The sequence below is a fragment of the Medicago truncatula genome, chromosome 5 (genome assembly GCF_003473485.1).
Source record: "Medicago truncatula cultivar Jemalong A17 chromosome 5, MtrunA17r5.0-ANR, whole genome shotgun sequence".
NCBI lineage: Eukaryota > Viridiplantae > Streptophyta > Magnoliopsida > Fabales > Fabaceae > Medicago > Medicago truncatula.
Genome location: NC_053046.1, coordinates 43,483,425 through 43,510,198, shown reverse-complemented (window position 1 = coordinate 43,510,198; position 26,774 = coordinate 43,483,425). Strand labels below are relative to the sequence as shown.

The 26,774-nt window shown below is 32.4% G+C and overlaps 3 protein-coding genes and 2 long non-coding RNA genes across 8 annotated transcripts; 2 read left to right on the top strand and 3 right to left on the bottom strand.

Moving 5' to 3' along the window:
* Positions 1-1,482: 1,482 nt before the first annotated feature.
* LOC11442337 (subtilisin-like protease SBT5.3) lies at positions 1,483-8,990 on the bottom strand. The gene is made up of 11 exons (XM_003617855.4): positions 8,898-8,990; positions 8,676-8,785; positions 8,484-8,581; positions 8,232-8,396; positions 6,980-7,103; positions 3,623-4,145; positions 3,338-3,435; positions 3,006-3,251; positions 2,807-2,921; positions 2,467-2,653; positions 1,483-2,225 (listed from the first exon to the last, which is right to left on the bottom strand). Exons 1-11 carry the CDS (start codon positions 8,988-8,990, stop codon positions 1,681-1,683), a joined length of 2,304 nt encoding a protein of 767 aa, XP_003617903.2. The 3' UTR covers positions 1,483-1,680.
* A 2,379-nt stretch (positions 8,991-11,369) lies between these two features.
* Positions 11,370-16,703, top strand: LOC112421893 (uncharacterized). Its single transcript, XR_003012278.2, has 3 exons — positions 11,370-11,495; positions 11,585-11,692; positions 15,347-16,703. It is a non-coding gene; the product is annotated as an uncharacterized lncRNA (long non-coding RNA).
* Positions 16,704-16,898: 195 nt separating this feature from the next.
* On the bottom strand, positions 16,899-20,673 carry LOC11428893 (F-box/kelch-repeat protein At3g23880). Of its 3 annotated transcripts, none has more exons than XM_024783986.2 (2): positions 19,411-20,672; positions 16,899-17,456 (listed from the first exon to the last, which is right to left on the bottom strand). In XM_024783986.2, the coding sequence occupies exon 1, from the start codon at positions 20,613-20,615 to the stop codon at positions 19,413-19,415; it is 1,203 nt and encodes a 400-aa protein (XP_024639754.1). In that variant the 5' UTR covers positions 20,616-20,672; the 3' UTR covers positions 16,899-17,456; positions 19,411-19,412. The 3 variants fall into 3 exon arrangements, with proteins under 3 accessions (XP_024639754.1, XP_024639755.1, XP_003617899.1); XM_024783987.2 differs by lacking the exon at positions 16,899-17,456 and adding an exon at positions 17,496-18,330 and having other exon boundaries at positions 19,411-20,673; XM_003617851.4 differs by lacking the exon at positions 16,899-17,456 and adding an exon at positions 17,497-18,199 and having other exon boundaries at positions 19,411-20,673.
* A 1,194-nt stretch (positions 20,674-21,867) lies between these two features.
* Positions 21,868-23,583, top strand: LOC112421894 (uncharacterized). 2 transcript variants are annotated; one of them, XR_005646321.1, is made up of 2 exons: positions 21,868-22,978; positions 23,182-23,583. It is a non-coding gene; the product is annotated as an uncharacterized lncRNA (long non-coding RNA). The 2 variants fall into 2 exon arrangements; XR_005646320.1 differs by having other exon boundaries at positions 23,110-23,583.
* A 59-nt stretch (positions 23,584-23,642) lies between these two features.
* Positions 23,643-25,488, bottom strand: LOC11439899 (BTB/POZ domain-containing protein At1g55760). The gene is made up of 4 exons (XM_003617850.4): positions 25,098-25,488; positions 24,869-25,014; positions 24,626-24,744; positions 23,643-24,459 (listed from the first exon to the last, which is right to left on the bottom strand). The coding sequence occupies exons 1-4, from the start codon at positions 25,220-25,222 to the stop codon at positions 23,857-23,859; spliced, it is 993 nt and encodes a 330-aa protein (XP_003617898.1). The 5' UTR covers positions 25,223-25,488; the 3' UTR covers positions 23,643-23,856.
* Between the last annotated feature and the right edge of the window lie 1,286 nt (positions 25,489-26,774).

The window sequence follows — 26,774 nt, the reverse complement described above, 5'->3', positions numbered from 1 at the left end:
AATCATAAATTAGTCATCATATTTTATAATTTTATTGTCTTGAAAAGTTGTGATTACTTGTGTGTAAAAATTCATCTTCAAGGTGAATAGTGTGAAGAATCTCTGAAATTTGAAATCCTACTAATAAGCCGTGTTTTTAATAATGTCATGTTTTTTAAAGAAAGAATTGCATAAAGTTTCTAAAAATTTAAATAAACGGGCATTAATTGTTTACCCAATTTTTATAAGGATTGATATAAAACATTCATCGCCTCCTTCAATCACAACTATCATTGATAGTATAGTTTTTTTTTCTTTTTTTGGTCAAGTAGCTTAGTGGCTAGAGCTCACATAATTTAATTGTGGAGAAGTGGAGTGTTCGAGGTTTGAATCCCGACTCCTGATATGCAATATCCCTACCAACTGAGCTAAGCTGGATGCAATTTATGAGATGCAATTTTATGAGAATGCCTTTTATGAGAATGATAATCTCAATTATGGGATGCAATTAAGAGTGTATCATGATTTTTCTTAGAGCTTCAATAGGCGGTGCTTTGCCTAATAACATGCAGAGCTTATTAGTTACCTTTATTGGAGAAGAAATAAGAAGTTGTGCTATTTAAATTTAAGGCTTGGACAAGCATTGTCTCTCTCTCTTGCATAACTAATAACTATGACCTTATTGCATACTCTGTTCAATGTTTTTGCGCAAACATATTAATTGTTTTTGAAATGTACTGAGGTAAAGTTATTATTAATATGACCCACTTAGAAATTTTTTAAGTATTACTAAATTAGAGTGAATGCATCGTTTCTTATTAGATATTACCTTTGAAAATTGATTGAATAAATAATATGAAAGCGTGAGAGCCTCTTTAAAAAAAAAATGAACGCGTGAGAGCCAATTTAACTATATCTTAATAAGAGAACGAATAGTTTAGACTCCACCCATTCACGTTTGATTCATGAAACTTTAATTCACAATTTTATACAATATCTTAATTTTTAAGATTTTAAGTGAGATAGGAGGGTCGATTTATCATCACTAGACACATTGGTACACGTTTCTCCCATAATGACCTTTGGAATAAGATATTCAAGAGAGATTTTACTGTGTCTATGCATGTATCAAAAATCAGATTTTCGACAAATAATTAAAAAGTTTAGATTGCAAATGTCACTTTTGATAAACTTATTCATTTTTAATTTTTTTTATTGAAATTGTCGATTCTTGGCAATTGAGAATGATGCCAACAAAACAAGAGTCGTGTCCATCATGTAATGTAATTGATGCGTGGAGTGGGATGAAAGATGTTTGTTTGTCTCTTTGCATTAAATTGGTCTTTGCTTGTTATGGTTTTCTTGTAGGCCATACACCCATATATCCGTATCCCTTTCATTTTGAGTTTGACATTCTTGGCTATTATATTTACCTTTGATAACTCACTTTGGTAACGAACATGTGTAATTCACTGAAATGCATAAGGTGAATCAGAATCTATGTTTATATGGGCACATTAATGCCACCAAGAATCATATCCAGAACTGATAAGATGTTATCATTGTAATGTATTTTAGTCAAGTCAAGACCCTACCTTCATATTCAATTTAGGCCTATATATAACTTTGTTCATATAAGATGTTAGAGATCATTTCTAACATTTGTTTTTTTTTTTACTGAAAAACTTGTAACATTTTTTTTTACTTGAGCTTCACTGCAATAGTACTCATAACTCTATGCTTTCCATTTGACCACAATAATTCCCCAAAAACATAATCCATTGTAGCATCACCATTTTCCATTGCTTTCATCACAATAACCTTGAATGATTTCTTTTCACCAACTTCCTTAAAGCTCAAGTAACTTGGCTCAATCGAAACTGAAACTCCATCAGGCGCCTTGGCTTGCACGTAATATGTACTTGGAGGACCAACGTTTGTAACAGTTCGACTAACTTTTATGATTTTGTCCCCAAGATTGAGTATTGTGATTGTAGGGTAGTTCAAATCCACCACATTGTAGGACTCAGGACAAATGAAAGGCTTTTTATAAATAGCCTCAATTTGTTTATAGTTTTTATTATAAACACATAATAGGCTCAAGTAATCAACAATATTAAGATCATAAATTAGTCCAGGGTCTATAGCAAGATTAGGTTGAACGTGACCCGAACCATATGCAAATGGAGTTGCATTTTCACCGAATCGATCCTTGATAGGTCTTTTACTGTTATCCATTTTGCTTGCTGAAATAGACAAAGTTTTGTGTTAAGTTTAAGAAGCTCATATTTATGAGTTATGAACAAAAAATATGACATAAAAAATCGTCAATGAAGTGACTGTTTTAATGATTTGAACCCGCGGCTTTTAAGTCACAAGGAAACAACCTTACCATTGCACCAGGACTAGCCCTGCAAAAACACGACAGCTGTCTAGTAATTATTTTAAAAAAATTGAAATAGGTTGGATGATTAATTGATGTCGTACCCGTGGTCATAATAGCTGATTTGATAGCTGCTGGACTCCATTTAGGATGAAGTGTTTTGAGAAGGCCTGCTATGCCAGACACATGAGGGCATGCCATAGAAGTTCCAGACAAGGATTTGTACGAAATCCTTCTATTGATTTCTGTGTAAGCAGCAATTATGTTCACTCCAGGTGCAGTGATGTCTGGCTGGAACACAAGACACAATAAACAATTGTCACAAAAACATCTAGACTTTATATCAATGTCCTGTTTAAAGTCTGTAATTGTGTTTCATAGTGTTGATTGAAATTAAATGTAAACATAACAAAGTTCATGTTGATGAAAGAAAAGGCAACAAACTTTTAGAATGGATGGAATAATGGTGCTAGGTCCCCTTGATGAAAATGAAGCAATCACTGGAGCTGGAATTATTGGAATTTCTGTTATTGCTTTTGTTATGTAAGCAACAGGGTTCCTTAAATATATATAAATAGAGTCATTAATTGTTTTAATCCATTTTAAGAACTTTTAACAACAAATGTAAGAGAAAAAAAATTACTTTTCATTTTTGATGTAGGAGTAAATATATTGACTATCAATATAATTGACTTGTGAAGTAGGTAAAGCATGAGGGTAAGCAATAAAATCATAATAACTTTCATCATCACTGGCCAAAATCATTCCTACTGCTCCTGCAGAAGAAGCTTCTGGACCTGGAATAGTTCCAAAGTACACATCTTCAAGGCAAACAACTATTTTTCCCCTCACCTTTTCAACATCAAGTGTTCCATATCTGCAGAACTTCCTGCAACAATGCATATGAAACAATCTTCTTAGTTTTAACAGATAAACAAAATCATTGGCAAATAAACTTGGAGAAATTTCACTCACGCATCCCTAGATAGAGCATAGAAATGTTTTCCTTGTTCACCACTAATCAAAGGATAGAATTTGTGTGTTGGCAAGTCCTTAGATGAAAGACTAGTTCCCTAACAATCCAAAAAAGACCAATAATTATACATAACTCCCTTTCAATCAAAATTATGTTTAGAAATTTTAAATTGAGCGAGAAATACTTATACATAAATCCTAAGAATTTAACTTGTATATACTTCAACTAATAATAATAAAAATGATTGGATGCATGTGCAAAACCTTTTTACAAAAATACAATACCTTAAAGTGCTTGTTATCACCTAGTGTAACATAACTGGCGAAGTCTCTATCAATTGTGCTAGCAGCAACCGTGAATAACCAAGGTGCCACGTTCGAAACAGTTCCAAAATAAGGACCAGAATTTCCAGCAGAAGCAACTACTACTATACCATTTGCTACTGCATGAAAGGAACCTATAGATATTGAATCTGTAAAAAGGTTATGAGTCTTCATACCAAGAGAAACTGAGAGCACATCAACACCGTCACTTATGGCAGCTTCAAAACCAGCTAAGACATCTGCATCTGAGCAGCCACCTTTCCAACACACTTTGTAGGCTGCAACATGAGCTTTTGGAGAACCACCTTTTGCAGTGCCATTACCATTTCCATAAACACTTACTCCTTGAACGAAATTACCACCAGCTGTTGATAGAGTGTGAGAACCATGGCCTATTGTGTCACGTGCAGTGTAAAATGATGCATCAAGTTTGCCTACATATGCCTCATAACCTTTGTAGAAAGCTCTTGCTCCAATTAGCTTCCTGCTTGTGGAACAGTTAGAAAGAATTATGGTTGGATGTGAAATATAGCCCGGATTTTATTGGTATGGAGAATACTCCGCACATCTCTCTATTAAGTATGAGACTCTCCTTGTCTCTGATCCACCACTAAGAACCACTCCCACTCCCCTACAATGTTGAACCGTTGGATCTTCTAGAGGAGTCAACCGTGTGAATGATGCCACATCTTCATCCAAATTTTTAAGGCTTAAGTATATGTGTTTTTTCACTAATGTGTTGTTCATCCTCCACTCTTTTATCCAATATTGGGCTTTAACTGACACTTGATACATCACAATATTCTCTCCACCAAGTATGAGGAAATTATAGCTCGTACTTAGCACGGATGTCCATATTAGTATTTATTATATTTCAAACGGTAAATTGTCATGCTTCATTCCACGTTCTACAATATTTCCTTTTCTTAACTAGTTTGTTGAGTCAATGCAATTACCTACCATTTAAGTACATGAAATTTGTTTGTTAAGTCAAAGCAATTAGCTATTCATAACGTTCTTTTTGTTAGCTATTTTTAAGCCATGATTCTTGCTTGACTCAACAGTTACATATTTACACTTTGAGTCATACAAAAAAAAAAAAAAAATCATCAATCTGGTACACAACTTTGCTTCCTGATTAAATAATAGGCTTGTTAGTTTCTATATCCTTGATTACCATTTGGAAGAGTCTGTTAAATCTCAGACTATCTCACCAATTTTGTTTTGCAAGTTTAAGTGGCCTGCTAAAGCAATTTGATAACATGATGTCGAAAGTGTCTTAAAATCTCTGTTTACGTGACTATGATGTTTGGCTCTATCGCGATGGTAGTTATAATATGCTTTATTCGTTTTTTAGTGGTCACTGGCTCATATTCTAGGTCAATTAAATGATTAAATATGCTAGAAATTATTATTTAAATTGTACTTGCAAGCCTAGTGTAATACATCTGGCTTGCAAGTGCAATTTAAATAGTAATTTCTAACATATTTAATTGGTCCGGAATATGAGTCACTGACCGCTAAAAAACGAATATAGCAGATTATAACTGCCAATGAGATGGAGCCAAGCACCATAGTCACATAAATGAAGCAAGTTGTGGATAGATTTTTGACAGTCAAAAGTTTTGATTCGAGTAGTACGTGGAAGCATGTCAATTTAACGTACATAATATAATAAATACTAGTATGCACATAGGTATCAAGTACGGGTTAGAATTTCGTCATATTTGGTGGAGAAAATATTGTGATGTATCAAGTGTCAGTTAAGTCCCAACATCGGATGAAAGAGTGGAAGATAAACAACAAATAAGTGAAAAAGTTCATATACTTAAGCCTTAAAATTTTGGATGAAGATGCGACATCATTCTCACTTGTGTGTGATTGCTCTTTCTATAATGTGTCGATTCAAACAATGTTGACTTATCTAGAAGGACCAACGGTGCTATCATATGCTAGTTAAACATTGCAGGGTAGTTGAAGTGGTTTTTGGTGGTGGATCACAAATACGGTGAGTATCATATTAATGTGTTAAACGTGAGGTAAAATTCGACCCCTCTAAATATTGAATGGTTAGATGTGTGGAGAATATTTCACATATGGTTAGATGTGTGGAATATAGATGTGTGGAATATACTCCAAACATTTAATTTTATTATAGTAGTGTAATTAGAGCCCGAATTCACTATAATTTAAAAGAATAATCCCTCTGATCCTATTTACAAGAGACAATTTATTTTTTAGATACATTAAATAATTTATGTATTTGGTTTAAGTTTTTGACTAAATACATACATTATTCAATGTATTTAAAAAGTCAATTTTTTCTTGTAAATAGGACCGGAGTAATTTATTATCAACTAATGAATGTTAGAGAAGAGCGCGAACAAGAGGATGGAGTACTAATGTACCGGTGGCATTTAGGATGCACATGAGTAAGATTTGTGCACCATGAGAAAGTTAATATCAACCATTAGATTAAATAGGTGCATTGGTTTTATTATGGTCTATCCACACTATATTGTTTTTCACTTTATCTTCAACCTTAGTTTCAACAACCTCCATGAGAGACCCACCATCAACACCTATCACTTTAATCTTCTTCAATCAATGGATAGAGTGAATGATGTGGCTCAAGCCATAACCACCACTCAAACCCATTTTTCCTTCTTCATTATTTTCCCGAAGTGTACAGTGTAAAATTGGAGAACAAATCCAAAATCGCAACCCCAGTTGTTAATTACAGTTTGTCTGATTATGATTCAAATACAAGTATGAATTTGAAAGACTTGGTATTTAATTGATTGAAGGTTTGAAGGATTTGTTTTTCTTTCTTTTATTTTCTTAAGATGGGGGATTATGACAGCAAAAAAGAGGAAGAAAGCCGTGGAGAGAGGGAGTGAGAAGAGGGGTAATGCATACTGAGATGTGCATCGAATAGCCATGACACCTACTTGATTTCCTGGTAAATGGGTAGGAAGGTCCGGTGAAGTGGTGATGACAAGGAGGGAGATGGGTTGTAGAGGTGTAGGTAGTTACATTTGATATTGAGACTTTATGATAAAATTATGGTCTGTAGTTTAACATAATTTTGAATTGGAGAAGTTATGAATAATTTTTGTGAAATTGTTATAAGTGTTACAAAGTATTGAGAGTTTTTTTTCTTTTTTGGGTTGTTTGCATGTTGAGAGGGTGAAGATAATGGGAAAAAAATATAGTATGGAGAGACCATGATAAGATCTTAAATCTAATGATCGAAAGCTATTTTTGTATGGTGGGAAACTCTTTCCCATTCCCACCCTAAATGCCACCCTAATGTACCTGTTACAATGAGTTTTTCTTGAGCCAATAAAAGTGTCAAATTGACATATCCCATTTCCACGCCACTTTGATGGAATGGGGCCCATTCCTTGGTCCCCAAAACTTTGAGATTCTGGCCATACACCTATTTAGGAAAAAGGATTGTTATTGCATCACAAAATTGTGTTAGTATCTTTCTTTCAAAAAAAAATAAAAAATTGTGTTAGTATATCATAGGAATGTAAATAGGCGTTTTCATCGTTGAAATATAAAAGTTGATCAAATCTGCAAAATAACATTTTAGTCCTTTAATCAAAATATTTCTTTTGTAAATATCTATCTGTTGCAATGTGACTCAAAAATTGAGTTTGGAGAAAGTGAAGAATCGTGACACGATTCTTATGGCGTGTCACGATTGTTAGGAATGGATGGTTATCCTGGTGTAAATCGTGATACAATTTTGAGCAATTGTGGCGCGTTTTTTGACATGTTTGACACATTTTTAAGATAAGGTTGGTTGTATCTTGGATTGTACGCATCAATTGTGACACAGTTTTGCCAATCGTGATACGATTTTGACAGTTGCAGGGTGCTATATAAGTCTTTCTATTCAGATTTTGATAGAGAATAAAAAGAGAGAAACTTGGGAAATCAAAGGAGGTAACTTTAGGGTTTATGGTCTTTGATTAGGGTTCTCTTTGGTTGGAAAACATTGTAAACATTTTGGGTAAGTGAAAATCATTGAGTGTCTTGCTCATTGGTGAGATTGAGAAATTGGGTAGAAATCAAGTTTGATCTTTGTGAGCTTGTTGAAGCTAATTTCTTGTAACTCTTTTGTATCTCTTTGTAAGAACTTATTGATAGTGGATTAGCGAGATCAATCTCTCCCCCATAGTAGATTAAGTTTGACCGAATTGGATAAACAATCTTTGTTGTTATTGTTGTTGCTTGTGATTACTATGATATAGGTTATCACTTTCCTTTGCTGCATACATCTTTGTTTTCATTGATGTGATTTTGAGTCCTAATTCACAGCACTATCTAATCAAGCGTAAAACCTTTTAAATTCTGTGGCAAAATTTGAAGAAATCACTAAATTGATTGATATTTTTCAATTTAAGAGACTAAGTTGTTACTTTTTACAAATCTGAGGACTAAATTAACCAATCTTTTACGATTTTAAATTTTTAATAACTAAAATAGAAACTAACACTTGTCAAAGGAAAGGAACATAGTTTGACTCTGACTGTGAAAATATATGAAACTTATATACCTGTATCAAGGTTACCAATGATTGTGTCTTCACCATATCTTGCCTTCTCCCAAATGGATTCCTTAGGAATTATTTCATTTCTTTCTACTCCAAGAAATTCCCATGACCTTGTTGTATGCAATTGATGCATTTTGTTCAAAGATACAGACACTACATTTGGATTTCCTGCACATCAAGTTTTTGATTGAAAATTAAAATGACTCTTTATTTTATTTTGTCTAATAGTCATTTTTTAAAACATAATTTGCTTACTTGCAAGCTCATCTGCTTCTTCATCTTTCAATATTGCTGCAAAACCATTGATGTGTCTGTTATAGGAGTAGAAAATTGCATCCTTTGCTTTCTCATTGCTGTGATTATTTATTTATAAAATAAGCTATTATTTTCTTTTCATCCATTTTGGAGAAATTAATTGGAATTGATAAAAATTTCTAATTTAAATACCTCCCTAGGATTGAGCTCAATAAACTATAGTGAGATTTTGTTGCATAGTCTAAATCAACAGAAGACGGATTTGGACCATGAGAGTGTGCTCCTAAGTAAACAACATAGGACTGCAACAAAATATGCAGTAGAAACAAAAGTAGTTTAGTTATAATGAATAACAATAGTGAATTTTTTATAATCATAATTAAAAACATCATTTTTGTTTTGTTTAGCATTTACCTTTCCAATGGCATAGGATGGTTGCACTTGCAAGAAGAAAAAGCAAACAAAAGAGAATGAAACAAGAAGCTGAAATATGGAGGAAGACACCATATTTTTTTTGGATTGGAATAATGAAGTATGCTTTTTATCTACTTATATAGCTAAGTTAATTCTTTCTTTTGGATTTATACTTAAATACTACAAGTGAATTGATCCATAAGTAATTCTAGAATAAACAATTTATGAGAAATGTACTTTGTTACAAATAGGTATGTAACAATTATACAGTCACTACAGATAACATGATGTGATTGTATAATTTGCCATTTTGATCATGAAAAGTATTAAATGACATTGGCATGTATCCATATTCTGAAACCTACCTTCAATTAAAATGGAATAAATTAACTAGAGGGATGGAATAGTGAAGACTTTTACTGCCCAAAAAACATGTCACTGGGAGATGATTTATGGTTTGTGTACTCACTTATGCGGTGAATATATACTATGGTTTTAATTCAAATTTCGTTCACAAGAACGACCCCCAAAAAGATAGACTAAAGTTGAGGTTCAAATGTATTTTCTTTATAAACATTATTTATGTATGGCAACTTCTTTTAACATTCCAAACCTCTTTTCAGCCACTTCCTAGTGGATATAAAATAAGGAATAGAAGAAAGAAGAAAAAAAATTAAATAAAGTTTTCCCTTATATTTCAAAACCTTGCGATTATATCGGATACTACATACAGTAAGATTTAGTTTATTGATCTTGTTAATAAGTGTCCTAAAGACACTTTTTAATAATTCCTAATTAAGAAACGACTATTCATTGAAAATGTATAATACTTTAATTTCTGATGCGTTGAATGCACAAATTTTTATAAAAGTTTACTGTAACGTCCCAACGTCATAATTTCCCACTTTTCTATGCTTAATATATGAGATTCTCGTCATTGACTTTTAGATACTTAAACAAAACCCTAAGAACGCTTGTTAGTATTTTCTTTTAATTTAACGTATTATAACTTAATATTCAATTGGCAAGAGGCAAATTTGACTCTTGTAAAAAAAAGAGACAAATTTGACTACTATTTTCTAACTGAATTTGAATTGCACTCCTTTTAAAAATGTCAAGGGCTAAGAGAGAATCAACATTACAATGCACCTGCATGAGAGACTTCTTCATTTGGTGCAAATGAATTAGTTCAGATGGTTGATAGTTAAATTTTCGTAATATATATAAGAGGGTAAATGTAATTTTTTTAAATGTCAGGGTATGCATGTGCATGCCCTCGGCTCAATATGGCTCTGCCACTGAGTACCAAAACAAGTAATATATTCATCAATAACTGCTCCTTCCAATCCATGTCTTCGAAAAACCAAACGACATGGAGGGGAAACAGGCGGATCCAAAACATTCTTAACCATAGAGCAATTTTAGAAAGAATGAAAGTGGTCTTAGTAGCAATATTAAATAAGGGTTACACATCACTAGTTCATGTCATACTCTTTTTTTTTTTTTTTTTTTTTTTATGCTTCATTATTATTATTTTTATTTTTTTTTATGATTCATGTGAATGAAAAAATATTTTTGTTTGAGGAGCTCCCGCCAACCAACCACAAGATGGGGTTGGAGTTCGAACTCATCACCTAAGTTGACATGTCCTAATTATAAGGGTGTAATGATTTGGTTTGGATTAATATTTAGTAAAAAATTGTCTGAATCGGTGAAATCTTAATCGGTAAGGTTTGATTCGGTTTTTACTGTTTTTAGAAAAGGAAAAAACCTAACTAACTAGTTTGATTCGATTTAGATCAGTTCAGTTGATCGGTTTGATTGAAAATACAATTAAAAAATCTATATTCTCACGAAATTGTATTTCATGCATACAACATACTCAAAAAAAATTCTATGCTCTCTCTTTTTCAAGAAACTTTGTATAACTAACATGAAAAAACTAACCAAGAGATGAATGATCTTAGTATGGTGAGAAACGATGTATTAAGTGTGGCTGACGGCTTTGGGTTTCCTTTGTCGTAGAAATGATATAGACTAGTGATGTGATGAGATGGTAATGGAAGAAAATGAATGTGTTACGTATTTTATGGTGTGCTTTGCTTTTCCACCTAACCATAATTGTGTGCAAGGAGTGATGTTATTAGTAAAATGTGTAGTGTGGTTAACATCGATTTAGTTCATTAGTTCTTTGGATCTCAAGATAAAAAATTGATAGCCAAACCAACCTAAATCGGTTTAAGTTGGTTCAATTCGGTTTTGAAGTGAACCAAATAAGGTCGGATGCTTTTTTCGGTTTTGTCGATTCTATCCCAACGGCTTACAACCCTACCTACCACCATGTTTTTGATAGGTTAAAAAAACGTTGGACCAATACGGGGCAATCCAACCCGCTTTGACATCTATATCTATCTATACTATAAGTAGTATTCCAATTGTTATTAGGTTAATATGCTTATACCGGGTTCAATTTTTTAATTCCATCTATACTATATTATTGGAAGAATGGGGTTAATAGAAACAAAGAATCAACGATGGAAGCAGTAGCATAGGGACTATGGGGATTAGCGGCGTGTGATGAGAAACGAGGCGAAATAGGTAAAGCACTAATCTCTTTTCACTCTTCCTTTGAATTCATATTCTTTTGATTCATTAACGTGTTTTTCATTGAATTTTTGTTGTTATAGGAATTGCCTTTGAAGTCAATATCATCTTGTTTGGAATTCAAGTGTCGAACTTGTAGATTCATCAACAAATTCTAAGGCTCTTACGTTTACTGCTTCTGCTGGACATGTGTATGTCTCCTATCCTATTCTTCAATTTTACGTCATAATAATTTGAGATAATGACATGATTCATATATAATCACATGATGTGCACTGTGACATGATGTGCCTTTGATTGAAGTTTTTTGGCAAACCCTAATTTCAATATATCTAGGTTTACCTCGACCATTTTTAGTCTTGAATCCTTTTTTTTTTTTTTTTTTTTTTGTGGGCGAGGTTGATCGCGGACCTTGCATGTATTATACAACATTGTCTTTGTCAACTGAATTAAGCTACAATCTTGAATCCAATAAAATATTGTATATGGATCCCAAAGCTAAGCAAAACTTATCCTCAATAATTCAATTATTTTCAAAATTTATATTTAAATATGCACCGTAATTTAAAGAACTAAATAACTAACTACAAATTTCTGTAATTTTTCTATAAACCAAGTTTTCTTGAGCTAGAAAGTTAAAATCGATAAATTACTTTCTGTATATTATTCTGTTCAATGGTATTCCTGTCTCATAATGTATATTTCAAAGGTGTTCATTATTCATATGATGAACAGCTAGAAAGCTCAAAAAAACATTCCTTCTAATTTATATATAATTAATATGGACTTCGAATAGTAAATTATTTATCACATATTTGTAATGTGCTATTATCAATAAGACAACATTGAATGCAAATCTTACCGACTAATGCTGCTTCTACCACATCGACATGTTCATAGTTTTTTGTTAATTTTGTTGAAGGATTTCAACGAACTCGTGGACTTGCAATTTTAATTCCCAGATTGTAATCTTTATAAAATGAAGGAGGCTAAATTGGTTGATTCTCCGTCTTAATACGGCATAGTCAAGAGAAGTGCTTTTCGACACATAATTGCTGGAGGTGATTGAGTTGGCAATTTCTTCAATGCTTGTTTTGGAACCCTTTCAAGTTCACGTGCTAATTCTTCACTACCAACATTGGAATTACTTGAAAAAGTATACCAATTGGATTGGAGATTAGAATGGATGTAAGGTGTAACGGAGTTATTTCAGCATTTCCTAAGCTTATTGATAGTCTTTTTAGCACTAACAAGTTCCTCTTACTCCTTGCAAGTAAAATGGTCTTGATTCATTTCTCTATATTACACAAAAAAAAAGTACAAAATATAAAACAGATAATCAAACTTGAATAAAACCATTAATCATTTCGATACCTTTTGTATTCAAACAAAGGTATGTTATGTTTCTGCCTTTTCAACAAATGCTTTGTTTATGTAAGTACGTTTTTTGTTCCATGACATTATAACTTTGTTACAAATCATGAAGAAAAAAAAAAACAAGTCTTTAATAATGTTAGAAGATTACGGTTTCATAGAGATTTATATATTCTATCGTGGTTTTTTTTATTCAAGTTGAATTGTTTGTTTATTTTTTATATTTTTTTAGTAACGTAGATAAATGAATCGAGACCATTTTACTTACAGGAACTTGTTAGTGCTAAGAGACTAGCAATAAGTTTAGGACATGTTGAGATAACTCCCTTATACCTTGCATCCATTCTAATATCCATTTGGTTATTTTTCCAAGTAAGTTCCAATGTTGGTGGTGAAGAATTAGCACGTGAACTTGAAAGGGTTCTAAAAACAAGCATTGAAGAAATTGCCAACTCAGTCACCTCCAGCAGATTATGTATCGAAAAGCACTTCTCTTGACTAAAGTGTTAACTAAATTTGCATCTAAGTCATTTGTTCCTTAAATTTTTATCACTAAAAGGGTAGAACCTTTTGGAAGCTTTATCATTTCAGCTTTTGCATCAAAAACCCTATAATCACTTTTTAATACTTTTTTTAATAAATATTAACAAATATAAATCAAATTAAACTGAATATTTAAATAAAAAAATTCCCTCTTTATTTTTCCTCCCCTAATTCTCAATTCTTCATTTTCATCTTTTTTTAATGCCATTTTTACTTCTATAATGATAATTTTTCTTACTATCATTCATCTTGCAATTGGAGTACCCTTTATTCTCATGTATTCTGTAAACTTTATTTTATGGGGACTTCTATGGGATATATCCATATCCTATTCCATGTTTTCATCCCGTCTTCCTATTCCTTTAGAAGAATAGCAAAAGATGAAGATTGTTTTGTAATAACATCCAATCTTCTCTTCTGTAAAGATTGATAACTTGTGTTTGAAGTTCCAAATTCAAATTCTAGAAGATCGTCTTCCAGCTCCTTTTGAAGAATAACAGAAGATAAAAATTGTTTTGTAACAACATCCAATCTTCTCTTCTGCGAAGTTTTACAACTTGTAGTTGAAGTTTCAAATTCGCATTCTAGAAGATGTTTTCTGGTTCCTTTTGAAGAATAGCAGAAGACTAAAGATTGTTTTGTAACAACAATTACAACAGGTACAACACAAGTCCAACATGCTTCGAATTTAAGTCAATATTTGATGTTTCAACTTTAACAGATACAACTTATCTGATATCTTGAGTGTCTTCTGATTTTATCAAGTCATTACATTAGTAAATTCAAAAAATTTGGTGTGGTTGGGGGTTTTACTCTGATTCTTGTCCCTTTCAATGTTATCCCTTTGCTTAGTAATATCAAGACCTTGATCACTTTTTGTTGATGATTCTAAAGGTCGATGAATTGGTGACCGAACAAGACTAGAATCAATTGACCTTTAAAATCATCAACAAAAAGGGATCAAGTTCTTCATATTACTAAGTAAATGGATAGCATTGAGAGGGACAAGAATCAGAGTATAACTCAAACCACACGAAAATTTTCAAATTTACTTCTATAAAGACTTATGAAAATCAAACGACACAACATATATTAAACAAGTTGTATCTGCTAAAGTTGAAACATCATATATTGACTTAATATCGAAGCATGTTGGACCTGTGTTAGTTCTTGTAGTAACTATTGTTACAAAACAATCTTTACCTTATGTTATTCTTGAAAAGGAAGCAGAAGGCGATCTTCCAGAATTCGAATTCGAAACTTCAACTACAATTTATCAAACTTCCTAAAAGAGAAGATTGGATGTTGTTACAAACCAATCTTTATCTTCTGCTATTCTTCAAAAGGAGTTGGGAAGACGATCTTCCATAATTTGAATTTGGAACTTCAACTACAAGTTATCAAACTTTATATATGATTGGATGTTGTTCCAAAACAATCTTTATCTTCTGCTATTCTTCGAAAGGAACTGGAAGATGATCTTCCTGAATTTGGAACTTTAACCACAAGTTGTCAAACATGATATGGATATAACCCCACAGCAGAAGGGTACTCCAATTGTGTCGAGTTTGCTACAATATTGGCATACCTATGTCACATCAATTCCTTGTTTAGTTGAAAGGGTCAGATGTTCTTTGCCACTTCAATATTGCATTTTGACCTCATGTAACGAGATGATACTAATTTTGTAGAGAAAGTTGTTAATAAGTGCAAATGAGATTTGGGAGTCAATTTAGCTAGGTAAACTGAGTGCAAGTGTTCTTTAGCTATTTTTCTTTTCCGTGTCTAGACAATGTTCACTCACCATGATTCCTTTCTTTAAATTTAATTTGACACTTTCTCTATTTCTTACACACAATCCTCAGAGAGGACAATGCCTTGGCTTTATCTTTTATAATGAATTATTGAATATATTCTTTCGAACACAGGTGATTACAAGAATGTTGCACCCCAGCAGGCAATCTAGATGTTGTTGTGAAGGCTTATAGGAAGCGAACACAACATATGCAAGATCTAACGAAGGATCATAGAGCTAGTGAGGATCATAGTAATTTAGATCAAAGTCTTTGAGTCTAATCTTCACTACAATCAGGGAAGCTTGTCCTGTAAAGCAAACAATACTAGATCAAATAGTGAAATGAATGTCTATGTACTAGTTGATCTAATTGTTGTATTTGTACTGGTTGATCTAAAATTGTTTGCTTTAGAGACGGTGCTTCATTGTCCTTATAGTCAAGATTAGACTTTGAAATACTTTGATCAAAATTGAATATAAGGATATTTTTCAACATATTTTAATGAGTCCGACATGTGTTATTAAACTCACAAGTGATGTAACAAAAGAATATTGGATTTTTTTAAAGATAAACATTATTGAATATTTATAAAATACCACTATAAGATAAAACAAACTTTGATCACATATTTGAATGGTGGAATCTTCTATCGTTATATTTAGAATTGGAAATGTCAAACCCATCATTATTAGTTAATTCTCCTCGTGATAGTCCTAACACTGATGGATTTGAATTTTCTAAATCCAAAAATCTCAAGATAGAAGATTCCAACATTCAAACAAGTGATCAAAATTTATTTGTATCATATTTCCACCATTCGAACAGGTGATTAAAGTTTATTTTTTATAAAGAATCCAATATTTTCTGTTACATTACATATGAATTTAATAACACATGTCAAACTTATTAAATTATCTTGAAAAATATCCTTATATTCATGCATGCAAGGAGAATCAACTAAACTCTTCACATGCATGCGAGTGAAAATTGTCTACACACAAGATAGCAAGAAAGCTAAAGAATATTTGCACTCACTTAAATCTCAACCAAATTATTACCATAGCATTGCATGAGGTGGTCGTCGTGCAAATATTGAAGTGGAAAAGAACATCTGGTCCATTACAATAAAACAAAGAATTAGTGTGTGACAGACCGATGACAATGTTATATAGCAAACTCATCACAATTGAAGTTCCATTCATTTTTGGAAACAAGAGTGTTAAAACACATGCAATATGCATGAAAATAAGTAACACCGTCATAATGTGAAGAGTTAAGAATAATGGGGAAAAAGAAGGGGGATTTATTTATTTAAAAATTCCAATTTATGTTGATGTGATGTTTTATATTATCTAGTTGTTTTGTTGATAAATTTGGTTGAAGGAGGAACCTTGTTGTTAAGCGAAGACCTTGAGTTTGCTATGTTGAATTCAAATTTGACATATAAATCAGATTACCTCAGTAATAATAACATAATCTTTTCTTTTAATGGCTTATCCGGTGTTTTCATATTTGATTTTGTTTAACATGCTTATCTGGTGTCTGTAGGAAAGCAAGTGTTACACTTGTTCCATTCATATACATATTACATGCCTTTTGGATTTTATTCTGAAGATTACAAGTGAACTGTTCCATTGTGTAATTCCAAAGTTATTAGTCTAACACACTGTTCCATTGTGTAATTCCAAAGTTATTAGTCTAACACGTTTCTTTAAAGATAGTATTTTTCTCATCAGATTGATAAATAAGGTTATGTGCTTCAGATTGTGTGTCAGCCGAATGCGATAAAGTGTTTCAGATCAATATAATGTTAATATGCTACATTAAGAGATGTGGTTGTGAAGAAGATTGAGACAATGGTATTGTGAAAGGAAGTTTGGAAAGCATGTAGCACGGGATTCAAAGTAGTGTTTAGTTTTGTGTCTATGTTCTTTTTGTATGTGCCGCAAAGTTATGCAGGTACACATTGGTTTCGAGCTTCAAGCTGACACTGTGAGAGGTTAGGTTATGGTGGGAGTGTTGTGTTGTTAGTATGGTTGGTTTTATAGTCTTAAGAATCAATTGTGTTGTAGAATTTTGTAAGACATTCTGAACATCTTTTGCATATCATTTCTACAATTAATCTTAACTAGAACAGATACTATAGCTGAAGAGAATGTAACTCCAATAAGCCTCTTTCATCTCACCATCAAGACATGTACCATCAATAATGCATGATTTGCTCAAAGTTAAGGTTGTAGATCTACAATTCAAAAAGATTTCCCATCAGACAGGAGAGTGAAAAAACAGAACACATCATAAGAACAAAGCCACAAGAAAGCAAATGCCTATTTCTCAATAGTGAAATTAAAAATAAAGAAATTAGTTTCTATCTGCGACAATGCAATAATAATAGTCTAAACCGCAGCTGACACAAGGGTATATAAATAAAATTTAATAGCAGTATATCATTACTAGGTATAGAAATAAAATAAGTCTCACTTCCAAAAACATTTGGTGTAATCACTGTCGGACCAAGAAGAAATTCAATATTTATTTAGTTAGCGTGAGTCGATTTGTTAGGTACAATTTGGTTTATCTTGAATTTCACAATACTGTTTTTTTCCATGCTAACGCCGATCCTTCAGGACCATTTGCTCTCTGTCTTACAGACTCCAATTCTGCTCAGTTCAATTCCTTCCTTTGTATCATCATGGATTTGCAGGCTTGGTTACCCTTTATCATGAAATATCATGAAAGGTCAAAAGACATTCTCAAACTTTGTAACATGCCTTTGCCAACTAAAAGTATTTCTGAATTTTGCTTGGCTTGATGTTAGAGTAAGGTGCATCACCCACCTCGACATCATCAATTACTGAATATCAGTATCAATTAGAAATGGTCTTTTGTGGTTTATGGTGACCCAGTCCCACTTGAACTTTCTTGCAGATATTCCAATCTTTGGCTTGTGACGATGCATGCACATGGTTCACTTGGGCGTATCCTCTTAAAGAAAAATCAAGCAATTTAACCATGTTCATTCAGTTCAAGTTCATCGTCTGAATATCAAAAATTTCTTGTTGAACTAGACAAACATCATGCATTGATTTATCACCATACTCATCATCAAAATGTATCTGATGAGAAGAAACAAAAGCAAATTGTTTAAACTAGCCTTAGCTTATTTGCTCAAACTAATTTACACATTCAATTTTTGGAATTAACAGACCTTCTTCTCATTCTCTAAATCAAGAGTCCAAATACTTCCTATTATATCATCACTATCCTGACAAAAAGTTCATCGAAAACTTTGGGATAGTGGATATATTCCCTTCCTTAGACCTTATAACACTAACAAATTTAAATTTTAAAAGGCAAAATTAGTGGCCCAAAGATTTCACCAGTAACACAGGTTTGACTACACTAAGATATTCTTTCTGATAGTCAAACTTGTCACTAATTTTGACTCTTGCACTCTCCCTAGGCTAAGGCATCAGATGGCTCCCTAATTTGCAAGCTAAATAGACTTGTTTGTGGCCTCAAACAAGGCCAAAGAGCTTGGTTTGAAAGATTACAATCTGCAGTTACTCAATTTTGTTTAATTACGTATTACTTAATCTTCATTTCAGAAGAAAGATACATAGTTTCATCATAACTCACTGACCTTAACCTCATAAAACTAAACCCTTAACCAGAGTGTTCTAAACGCATGAAATAAATTAGTCTAACTTAAAGCTATTATGCTGAATTATCATTCTCACTTCCAATTTGAGTATTATAGTATCAAACCGGACACATTATAAATTACCTCACCAAGTATGGGAAGTGGGATTATTCTGCACAAGTTAATGTGGTCTATGGGGTTTAAGGGATCAACATTTACAATAGTAGCATGTTAGTTATCAACATCAACAATAAGGAGTATGTCATTATAAGGTATAAAAATAATAACTCTCACTTCGATAATCATCACGCATTTACTTGAATTGATGTAATCGGACGAAGAAGAATATTCAATATATATATATATATATATATATTGATTAGCAAAAACAGTATATGCTTTAAATATACATGCATAACTGAGATCTTAATATGATAATAGGATAAGTCGGTTAATTCAGCATGTGTGACAGTAAAGAAAATTATCACACCATAGTAACTAAGTACATGAAGTAATATAAATTCAAAAAAAGTATAAAGCCAGAAGAACTTACTTTCAAGAAGTTGAAACCAAGCTTTCGACATAATCTTTCATTGAGGACCAACATATCTTTCTGTTAATCCTAGTTTTCTTTGCTCTGTTTGTTCTCAGGTTATAGAGAATCACTCGGTTTTGAATCATGTCCGCCAATACCATTGTTTCACCGTTCTCAGAAAGATGCAACGGTATTAATCTTATAAGCAGGCTACCACCCTGTTTGTAATTCTTTGGAATATTGTGATAGCTAACTTTGTGGAATTGAGTCCAAGAATTTTCATCTCCAAATTCTATCATCTTCCATATAACTAAATCAGTATTCTTGAAATTATGATACAAAGACAAGGAGTCTTTCAATGCACAAATACTCGGAAGTCCAAAACTATCAAAACCTTTAGGGGGCATAAACTGTGTGTATTTCTCTCTACCAAGATCAAAGGAAAGAATCACACATTCTCTAGTACTGTCATTCCAACGGTCACTTTGATTGGCCAACCAATTAACAGTGCAATTCAAATGTACACTATCAAACCCCGTGGAATTAAGCAATTGAAGAGGAACTACCGGAAAACTTTGAATAGTTCTCCAAACATTATCTTCCAAACTAAAGACTCTCACCTTGGTTTTCGTTTGAGGATCATTGTTGCCACTCCAACCTAATTCCACCAACTTATAAATGTCGATTGAATTATCATAACAAAATACGAAAATACAATCTCTCGAACAAGACATGGACCCTAATTTATCAGATATTCTCCTGGTAGCGGGGTTCCAGAAACGGAACCAAACATTTTTATTATTAATACTAATAATCGCGTTATAAGAATAACCGAGCAAACAAATCAATCCATTGCATGAACCAACAATTTTGCTACAATCCTTGTTAGTCAAACGGTAGTAATAATTCCTAGGAATCGTGATCCGAAGGTTTTGAAGTAAACTACTAACGGGGAAGTGTGTGAAACTGTAATCATCGAGCTGCGGCGTAAAGACTAGTGACGAGAAGTAAGGGTTTCGTGTGGATCGATAAAGATGAATTTTGACGAATTTAGGATTGGAGATTAGAGTGTTCCAAGAAATACTTACACATTTCATCTGCATCAGAGATTTCACTGGAAGCCATGATAATATTTCGGTGATAAGCTCGTCGGGGAGGATTACTGACGGCGATGGATTGGATCGACGTCGGAGACGCCGTGAATTCGGCGGATGGGTATCCATCAGTTACGAAAGAGAGTGTTGTTTTTCTGACATGTATTGTAGGACATGTATTGATTTCAGTGAAGTCGCTCAATAAACTTTGCAGAGGTCGGGGTTCGAATCCAGGACACTCTATTTCTTCAGATTTAATTGTGTGAACTCCAGTCATTAGGTACTAGACCAAAAAAAAAAAACCAAAAAAAAAAGTGGATAATAGAGAGAATACTCAAAAGAAAGTATGCTATTATTTTTCTATCGTCTATTTGTCATTTGAGAAATGATATTTATGCTTTGTGAGAATTTAAACTCACGAGTAAAATGATATTTGTATAATTATTTTTTGACAATTTCTGTCATTATTTTTTTTCCGATATTCATATTATGTCTTTACTTTCTGTTTATATTGTTGGTTTTTATGTTAATATTTGTTTTTCTTTGGCATTGTTGTTTCACATGTTGTCGTGAAAATAATTGTTAAAATTTAATATATCTTGTTCTTCTTATTGCGAGAATGCATTTAATTAAAAAAAATTATTTATGAAATTTAGATTTTTATTAAAATTATGTTACATGTTTATGGCTTATTGTAATCTTATTTTTTTAGTTACACAACAATATTGAAAAAATAATATAAATTATTATCTTTCAATGACAACAATAATATAACATTATAATAGGAACAAAATTTAAGAGTATAATTGAAATAATGAAAAAACCAACCCAAAAATCTCGTATTTTCTTTCTATATTTTTAAAATAATATTGTTTCCATTATAAAAGGAATATTATAATGAGATTTATCTATTTTTTAATTAATAATTAAAATTATATTATAATCAAAGATAATATAGTAAATAAAATATTTTAAATAAAGGATAAAATTGTAAAGGGAAAAACCAACCAAAATTCATATATTTTCATATATTCGTGTAAATTATGAATAATATTTTATATGAAATTTGATTTTGATTAAATGTAAAAATCTGACTATAGAGATGAAATCTGACATATATTTCCATAGGCAAATGTGAGAATTAGAAGAAGTGTGTGAATGAATATGACTAAGAAATAAATATTTTGTTTTAATTCTTCAAATACCAACCATGGTTATGTGTGTAGACATATTCAAATGTATACGTGGACATATATTCAAACAAACTAGTGGAATTTTATCCGGATCACCACTCAAAAATTGGACTCCTTATTTCTTGTTCTTTCTCTCTCTGTTTTTTTTTTTTTTGTGTATTTTCTTTTCTCCTTATTTCTTGTTCTTTCTCTCTCTGTTTTTTTTTTTTTTGTGTATTTTCTTTTCTCCTTATTTCTTGTTCTTTCTCTCTCTGTTTTCTTTTCTTCTGCAAAGATCCAATTGCACCTTGGGTGCCTCTGCTAGTCCTTGAATTCTCTAATCTCTGTTCCCAATTACACTTAATCCATGAAAAGATCAAGTGAGTTTGGGATCAGAAATTAGAGATATCAATACTTGCAACTAGAACTGATGAGTGGTCCGATAACGAAACCTGATAACAGGTGGTCCAAAGAATCGTGAAGAGGCTATACCATATTAGAAATTGTCGTTGGGCCTAACACAACTCCACAAAACCGGCTTGTGAGGTGAGGATTGCTCCCACTTATAAACAAATTATCAGGCCAACTCCTAACTGATGTGGGACTCTTAACAAGATCCAAGTTGAAGATGAATTGTATTATTGTTAAGCATAGAAGTTTATATTATCATTAGATGTTGATGTTTTTTGTTTCCATGACTACCTTGATCAATAAGGGAACATGTCTGCAGTAGTTGTTTTGTTGATAAATTTGGTTGAAGAGGAACCTTGTTGTTAAGGGAAAACCTTGAGTTTGTTATGTTGAATTCAAAATTGACATATAAATCCGATTACCTCAGTAATAACATAATCTTTTCTGTCAATGGCATATCCGGTGTTTTCATATATGATTTTGTTTACCGTGTTTATCAGGTGTCTGTAAGAAATTACATGATACACTCGTTCCATCATATATTCACATTCATTCCGAAGATTACTGGTGAACTGTTCCATTGTGTCATTCCAAAGTTATGAGTTTAACACGTTTCTTTGAAGATGTTATTTTCTCATCAGATTGATACATAGGTTATGTGCTTCAGATTGTGTGTATGTCGAATGCAATAAATTAAGTGTTGCAGATTGATATAATATCAGTATGCTGCATTAAGAGATATGGCCGTGAAGAAGATTGGGACAATGGTATTGCCAACAAGTGCAAAATTGTAGAGTACTGTTTAGCAGTGTGACCGTGTTCTTTATATAAGTGCAGTGCAGCAACGTTATGCAGCTTCAGGTACACACTGGTTTTGAGCTTCAAGCTGACTCTGTGAAAGAGGTTATGGTAGGAGTGTTGTGTTGTTAGTATGATTGGTTTTATATTTACATTCATGTGAATTGTTTCATTGTGTAATTTCAAAGATATCAGTTTAACAAGTTTCTTTAACGATGTCATTTTTCTCATACATGGGTTAGGTGGTGTCAGTAGAATAAAGTGTTGTAGATTGATATAAATGTTAAAATGTTGCATGAAGATGAACGGATAAGGTTGTGAAGAAGATTGAGACAATGGTACTGTGAAAGGAAGTTTGGAAAGTATTGCTTGGGATACCGGCAAAATTGAAGACTATTTAGAGATGCATCCATGTTCTTACATGGACGCGGTAGAGTTATGCAAGTTTAGGTATAAAAATTGGTTTCAAGCTTTTAGCTTTCTTCCTAAAGCTGCAAAAGAGACTGTGCTTTTAGTATGGTATAACATGGTTAGGTGATGGCGTGATTTGGAAAGAGACTGTACTTTCTGGATTTTATTCTTAAGAATACATGTGAGTTGTTCTTTTAAAGATGTGATTTTTCTCAGAACCGTGATCACATGTTAGCAGAACGCGATAAAGTGTTGCATATTGATATAATGCTATATGCTGCATAATGGGATAATGTTGTGAAGAAGACTAAGATAATGGTATTGTGAAAGGAATTATACACATTAGAGTGCTAAACACGAATGAGAAAACAAATCATTCAAATGCATAGAAAATTATTCACATTAGAGTGCTAAACACAAAGGAATAGCTCCCAATAAAGAACATTACCTATATATATATATATACACATTGAAATCAAGAAAAAAATAAAACAATCATGGACAACCAATAACCAAACAACCTATCTATGTATAGTAGCATCTAGTCTTCCTATCTTTAAAAATTTGGAAGATCTATATCACTTTTTCCAAGCATCAAGAATTTCATTGAAGACTTCGCATATCAAATCTCTATCAGCAGTTTGCAAGAATGAACTTAAATCACCCTGAATATCATATATTTTGCCAAATTTCACAAGATATTGCATACAACTAAACTTCAATGTTGTTAATTGATACAAAGATGCAATTTGGAGTCTCTCAAGTACATTTTTTGGATCAATATCTTCTTGAAGACTCTTTTGACATGCCTCTCTTAACTCATAGATGTCATACTTGTCAGCTGCATGTAATAGGTCCAATCTATGCATAAGAAACTCTTCATCATTAACATTTCCATAAAGAAAATTTATAAACGTCTGAAAAGATTGAATTGACATGTCGGTGATGTTTATCGTAGACAAATCAGTCTCCTTAACATTATGTGAAAACATGCTGCGAAACACAGATGATTGTGAAGACAGAACAGCTCGATGAGCTCTTATGTTTCCCTCGGAATTGACGTTGATTGTTATGTCTGTATAGATATCTTCTCTTATCATTCGACCTAGGGATTCAAGGGCCGCTGCATTTTGTCTCTGCTGCATAAATCCGCTAGGCCAAATAGAGCCAGCTTCCCCACCCTTTATTCAAATCAAGCAAAATTTTAAATTAGGTGAAGAAATTGAAGTCAATAACCCTCATATCAACACTAAACAAAATAAAAAGTAAATGGAAAAAAAAAAATTGTATCAATGTTTACATATATTATTCAATACCTTAATTTGGATATATTATATACTTACTTACCTTTGGACATGTAGTTTTCAAATCCAGAAACTCAATGTCAATTATGAATTTTCCAGGTAATGGAACCCCTATCTCCCACACAAAGCTATCCTTATTGCTAAGAGGTTTATCTTTTATTTCTACATCAGTGTGGAAAAGATCAAGATCAACACAAATATTAATACTATATAGCTAACTATTAAATCAAATACTATTTGCATTTAACTAAGTTATATATATTTTTAAACATAGAACTTGAATCACCTGATTGAGTCAAGATTTTGCTATTTCCAGCATAACTAAGAATCCTAACTATGAAAGATGCAATTGGAGGATTGTGCGCGATTGTTTTAGACATTTCTGGATATAATTCAATACGTAAACCACAATTCTTTTCCACTGATAAATGCCTTCATATCATAAGAACAAAACTTAGCAATATATAAACAAATATAATACTAAAAAATATCAAAAATTCTAAACTTGACTTTACCAGTTCCACATGGCTATTTTGAATGGATCAGCTTTGATATAAGTGCATGTTGATAAATTGTGAATTTTCCATTGAACTAGACGATTCATGGTTTCAACTTTGTATGCATAAGCATAATCATTCATCTTGAAGTACAAGAATTCCTCTAAGGTTCAATCTTCACTCTATAATAGCATCAAATATGATTTTTTTGAATTATGTTCTTCACAATCCAAGTTGCCAACTTGGAAACATGATAGGTACTAAAATGTTTTTTCAAGAAAGAAAGAAACAAAAGAAGGAAATAACATTGTCTAGGACAGGACTAATAGTGTTGTGTTTCATTAGAATACGAAAAAGTAGTGTAATGCAAGGTAGATAGACGTGACAAAGATGAAAAGGAATCAATTGATTAATTATTTTTGCTAGTTGTCCTTGTCAATATTTAATATATTTCCGTGGCTGTTATGTTTGCAAGTTGCATTCTTTCAAAACAAAAAATGTTGCAAGTTGCATAAAAGGTTTATCTATCATCGTCAAAAATAACTGCAACTAATCAAATTGTTTGGGCTCCAGTGGCAAGGAGCTCATTCCAAAGACGCAGGCTCAGCCTTGAGGGAGTGCAAGGTGCTCAATTAGCCGGGCCTCCAAAAGCTATAGGCCTCAGAAAAAATTAACTCTAATACTCACGCCCACTTAAATAAAAAATATATATGTTACTTCTTTACACGTTTGACTTTTTTCTAAACTTTAGTTCTCCTATCTGGACATAAATTTGGTACTATCAAATCACCACCAATTTGTATAATCACTTAATCAGTCAATTTGAAAATCTATTTCATTGAAAGAATCACAACAATCATTTCTTTTTCACATAAACCATTCGTTTTCCCCTTTCCCACCGCGGATAAGTGACAAATCCAAATGTCATCGTTGGTAAATTCTACCTCTCTTTCACTTAATTTTTTTTTGTATTTCGTTTCATGTTTAGAAGCTCTTCTGATTCTGATTTTTTTATAAAGTTTAACTACACAAAAAAATTGCGTTTTTATTTTATTGGGGGGCTATTTAAATAGAGAGCCGAGCCTCCTATTTCATAGGGACGACCTTGCAAAGACGTACCCGGAGAATACCGGGTTTGATTCCCAGGGTGAACAACGCTTGGCCAGTGCACATGCCTCTACGCACGAGCCGGATTAGTCGTCCACCTTTGATGGATCGGAAACCGGTGCGAAAAGCCAAAAATAAATAACTGCAACTAGGATAGTGAGTGAAATCCCATCATTTTGTATATCAGGTTTGCACTTGCGTAGGTTTTGAACATGCCAAATGAAACATCTAAAATTTCCTTAAAAAAAAATAAAATTAAACATCTAAAATGACTAAAGAAGAATACTAAAGTATCATGATCTTACACGCAAGAATACTTTTATGTCAATGAAATGAAATATCAGCTTAATGGTAAGAATTGGACCGTGTAACATCAAACAACAATGTTTAAATTAAATCTCATTTGAGATAGTTATAAATAGAAATTAATCACTAATGTCACTGTTGTTAATTAATAATTTATGCTTCTCTTCTTCAAAAAAAATAGTTTATGCTTCTCCAATGTTATATTACAAGAATCTAAAAATGTTTTTGGAGCCAAACTTAGTTTGGCCAACAAATATGATGAGTCCCTAATAAAAACAAATA

Coding starts and splice junctions, on each gene's coding strand:
- LOC11439899 (XM_003617850.4), bottom strand. CDS start 25,222: ATGAATGATTATGCTTATGCATACAAAGTTGAAACCATGAATCGTCTA. Junction 25,015..25,097: donor AAAATAGCCATGTGGAACTG/GTAAAGTCAAGT, acceptor TATGATATGAAG/GCATTTATCAGTGGAAAAGA. Junction 24,745..24,868: donor CAAAATCTTGACTCAATCAG/GTGATTCAAGTT, acceptor ACACTGATGTAG/AAATAAAAGATAAACCTCTT.
- LOC11428893 (XM_024783987.2), bottom strand. CDS start 20,615: ATGGATACCCATCCGCCGAATTCACGGCGTCTCCGACGTCGATCCAAT.
- LOC11442337 (XM_003617855.4), bottom strand. CDS start 8,990: ATGGTGTCTTCCTCCATATTTCAGCTTCTTGTTTCATTCTCTTTTGTT. Junction 8,786..8,897: donor CATCCTATGCCATTGGAAAG/GTAAATGCTAAA, acceptor ATTTTGTTGCAG/TCCTATGTTGTTTACTTAGG. Junction 2,226..2,466: donor ATCAGCTATTATGACCACGG/GTACGACATCAA, acceptor TGTCTATTTCAG/CAAGCAAAATGGATAACAGT.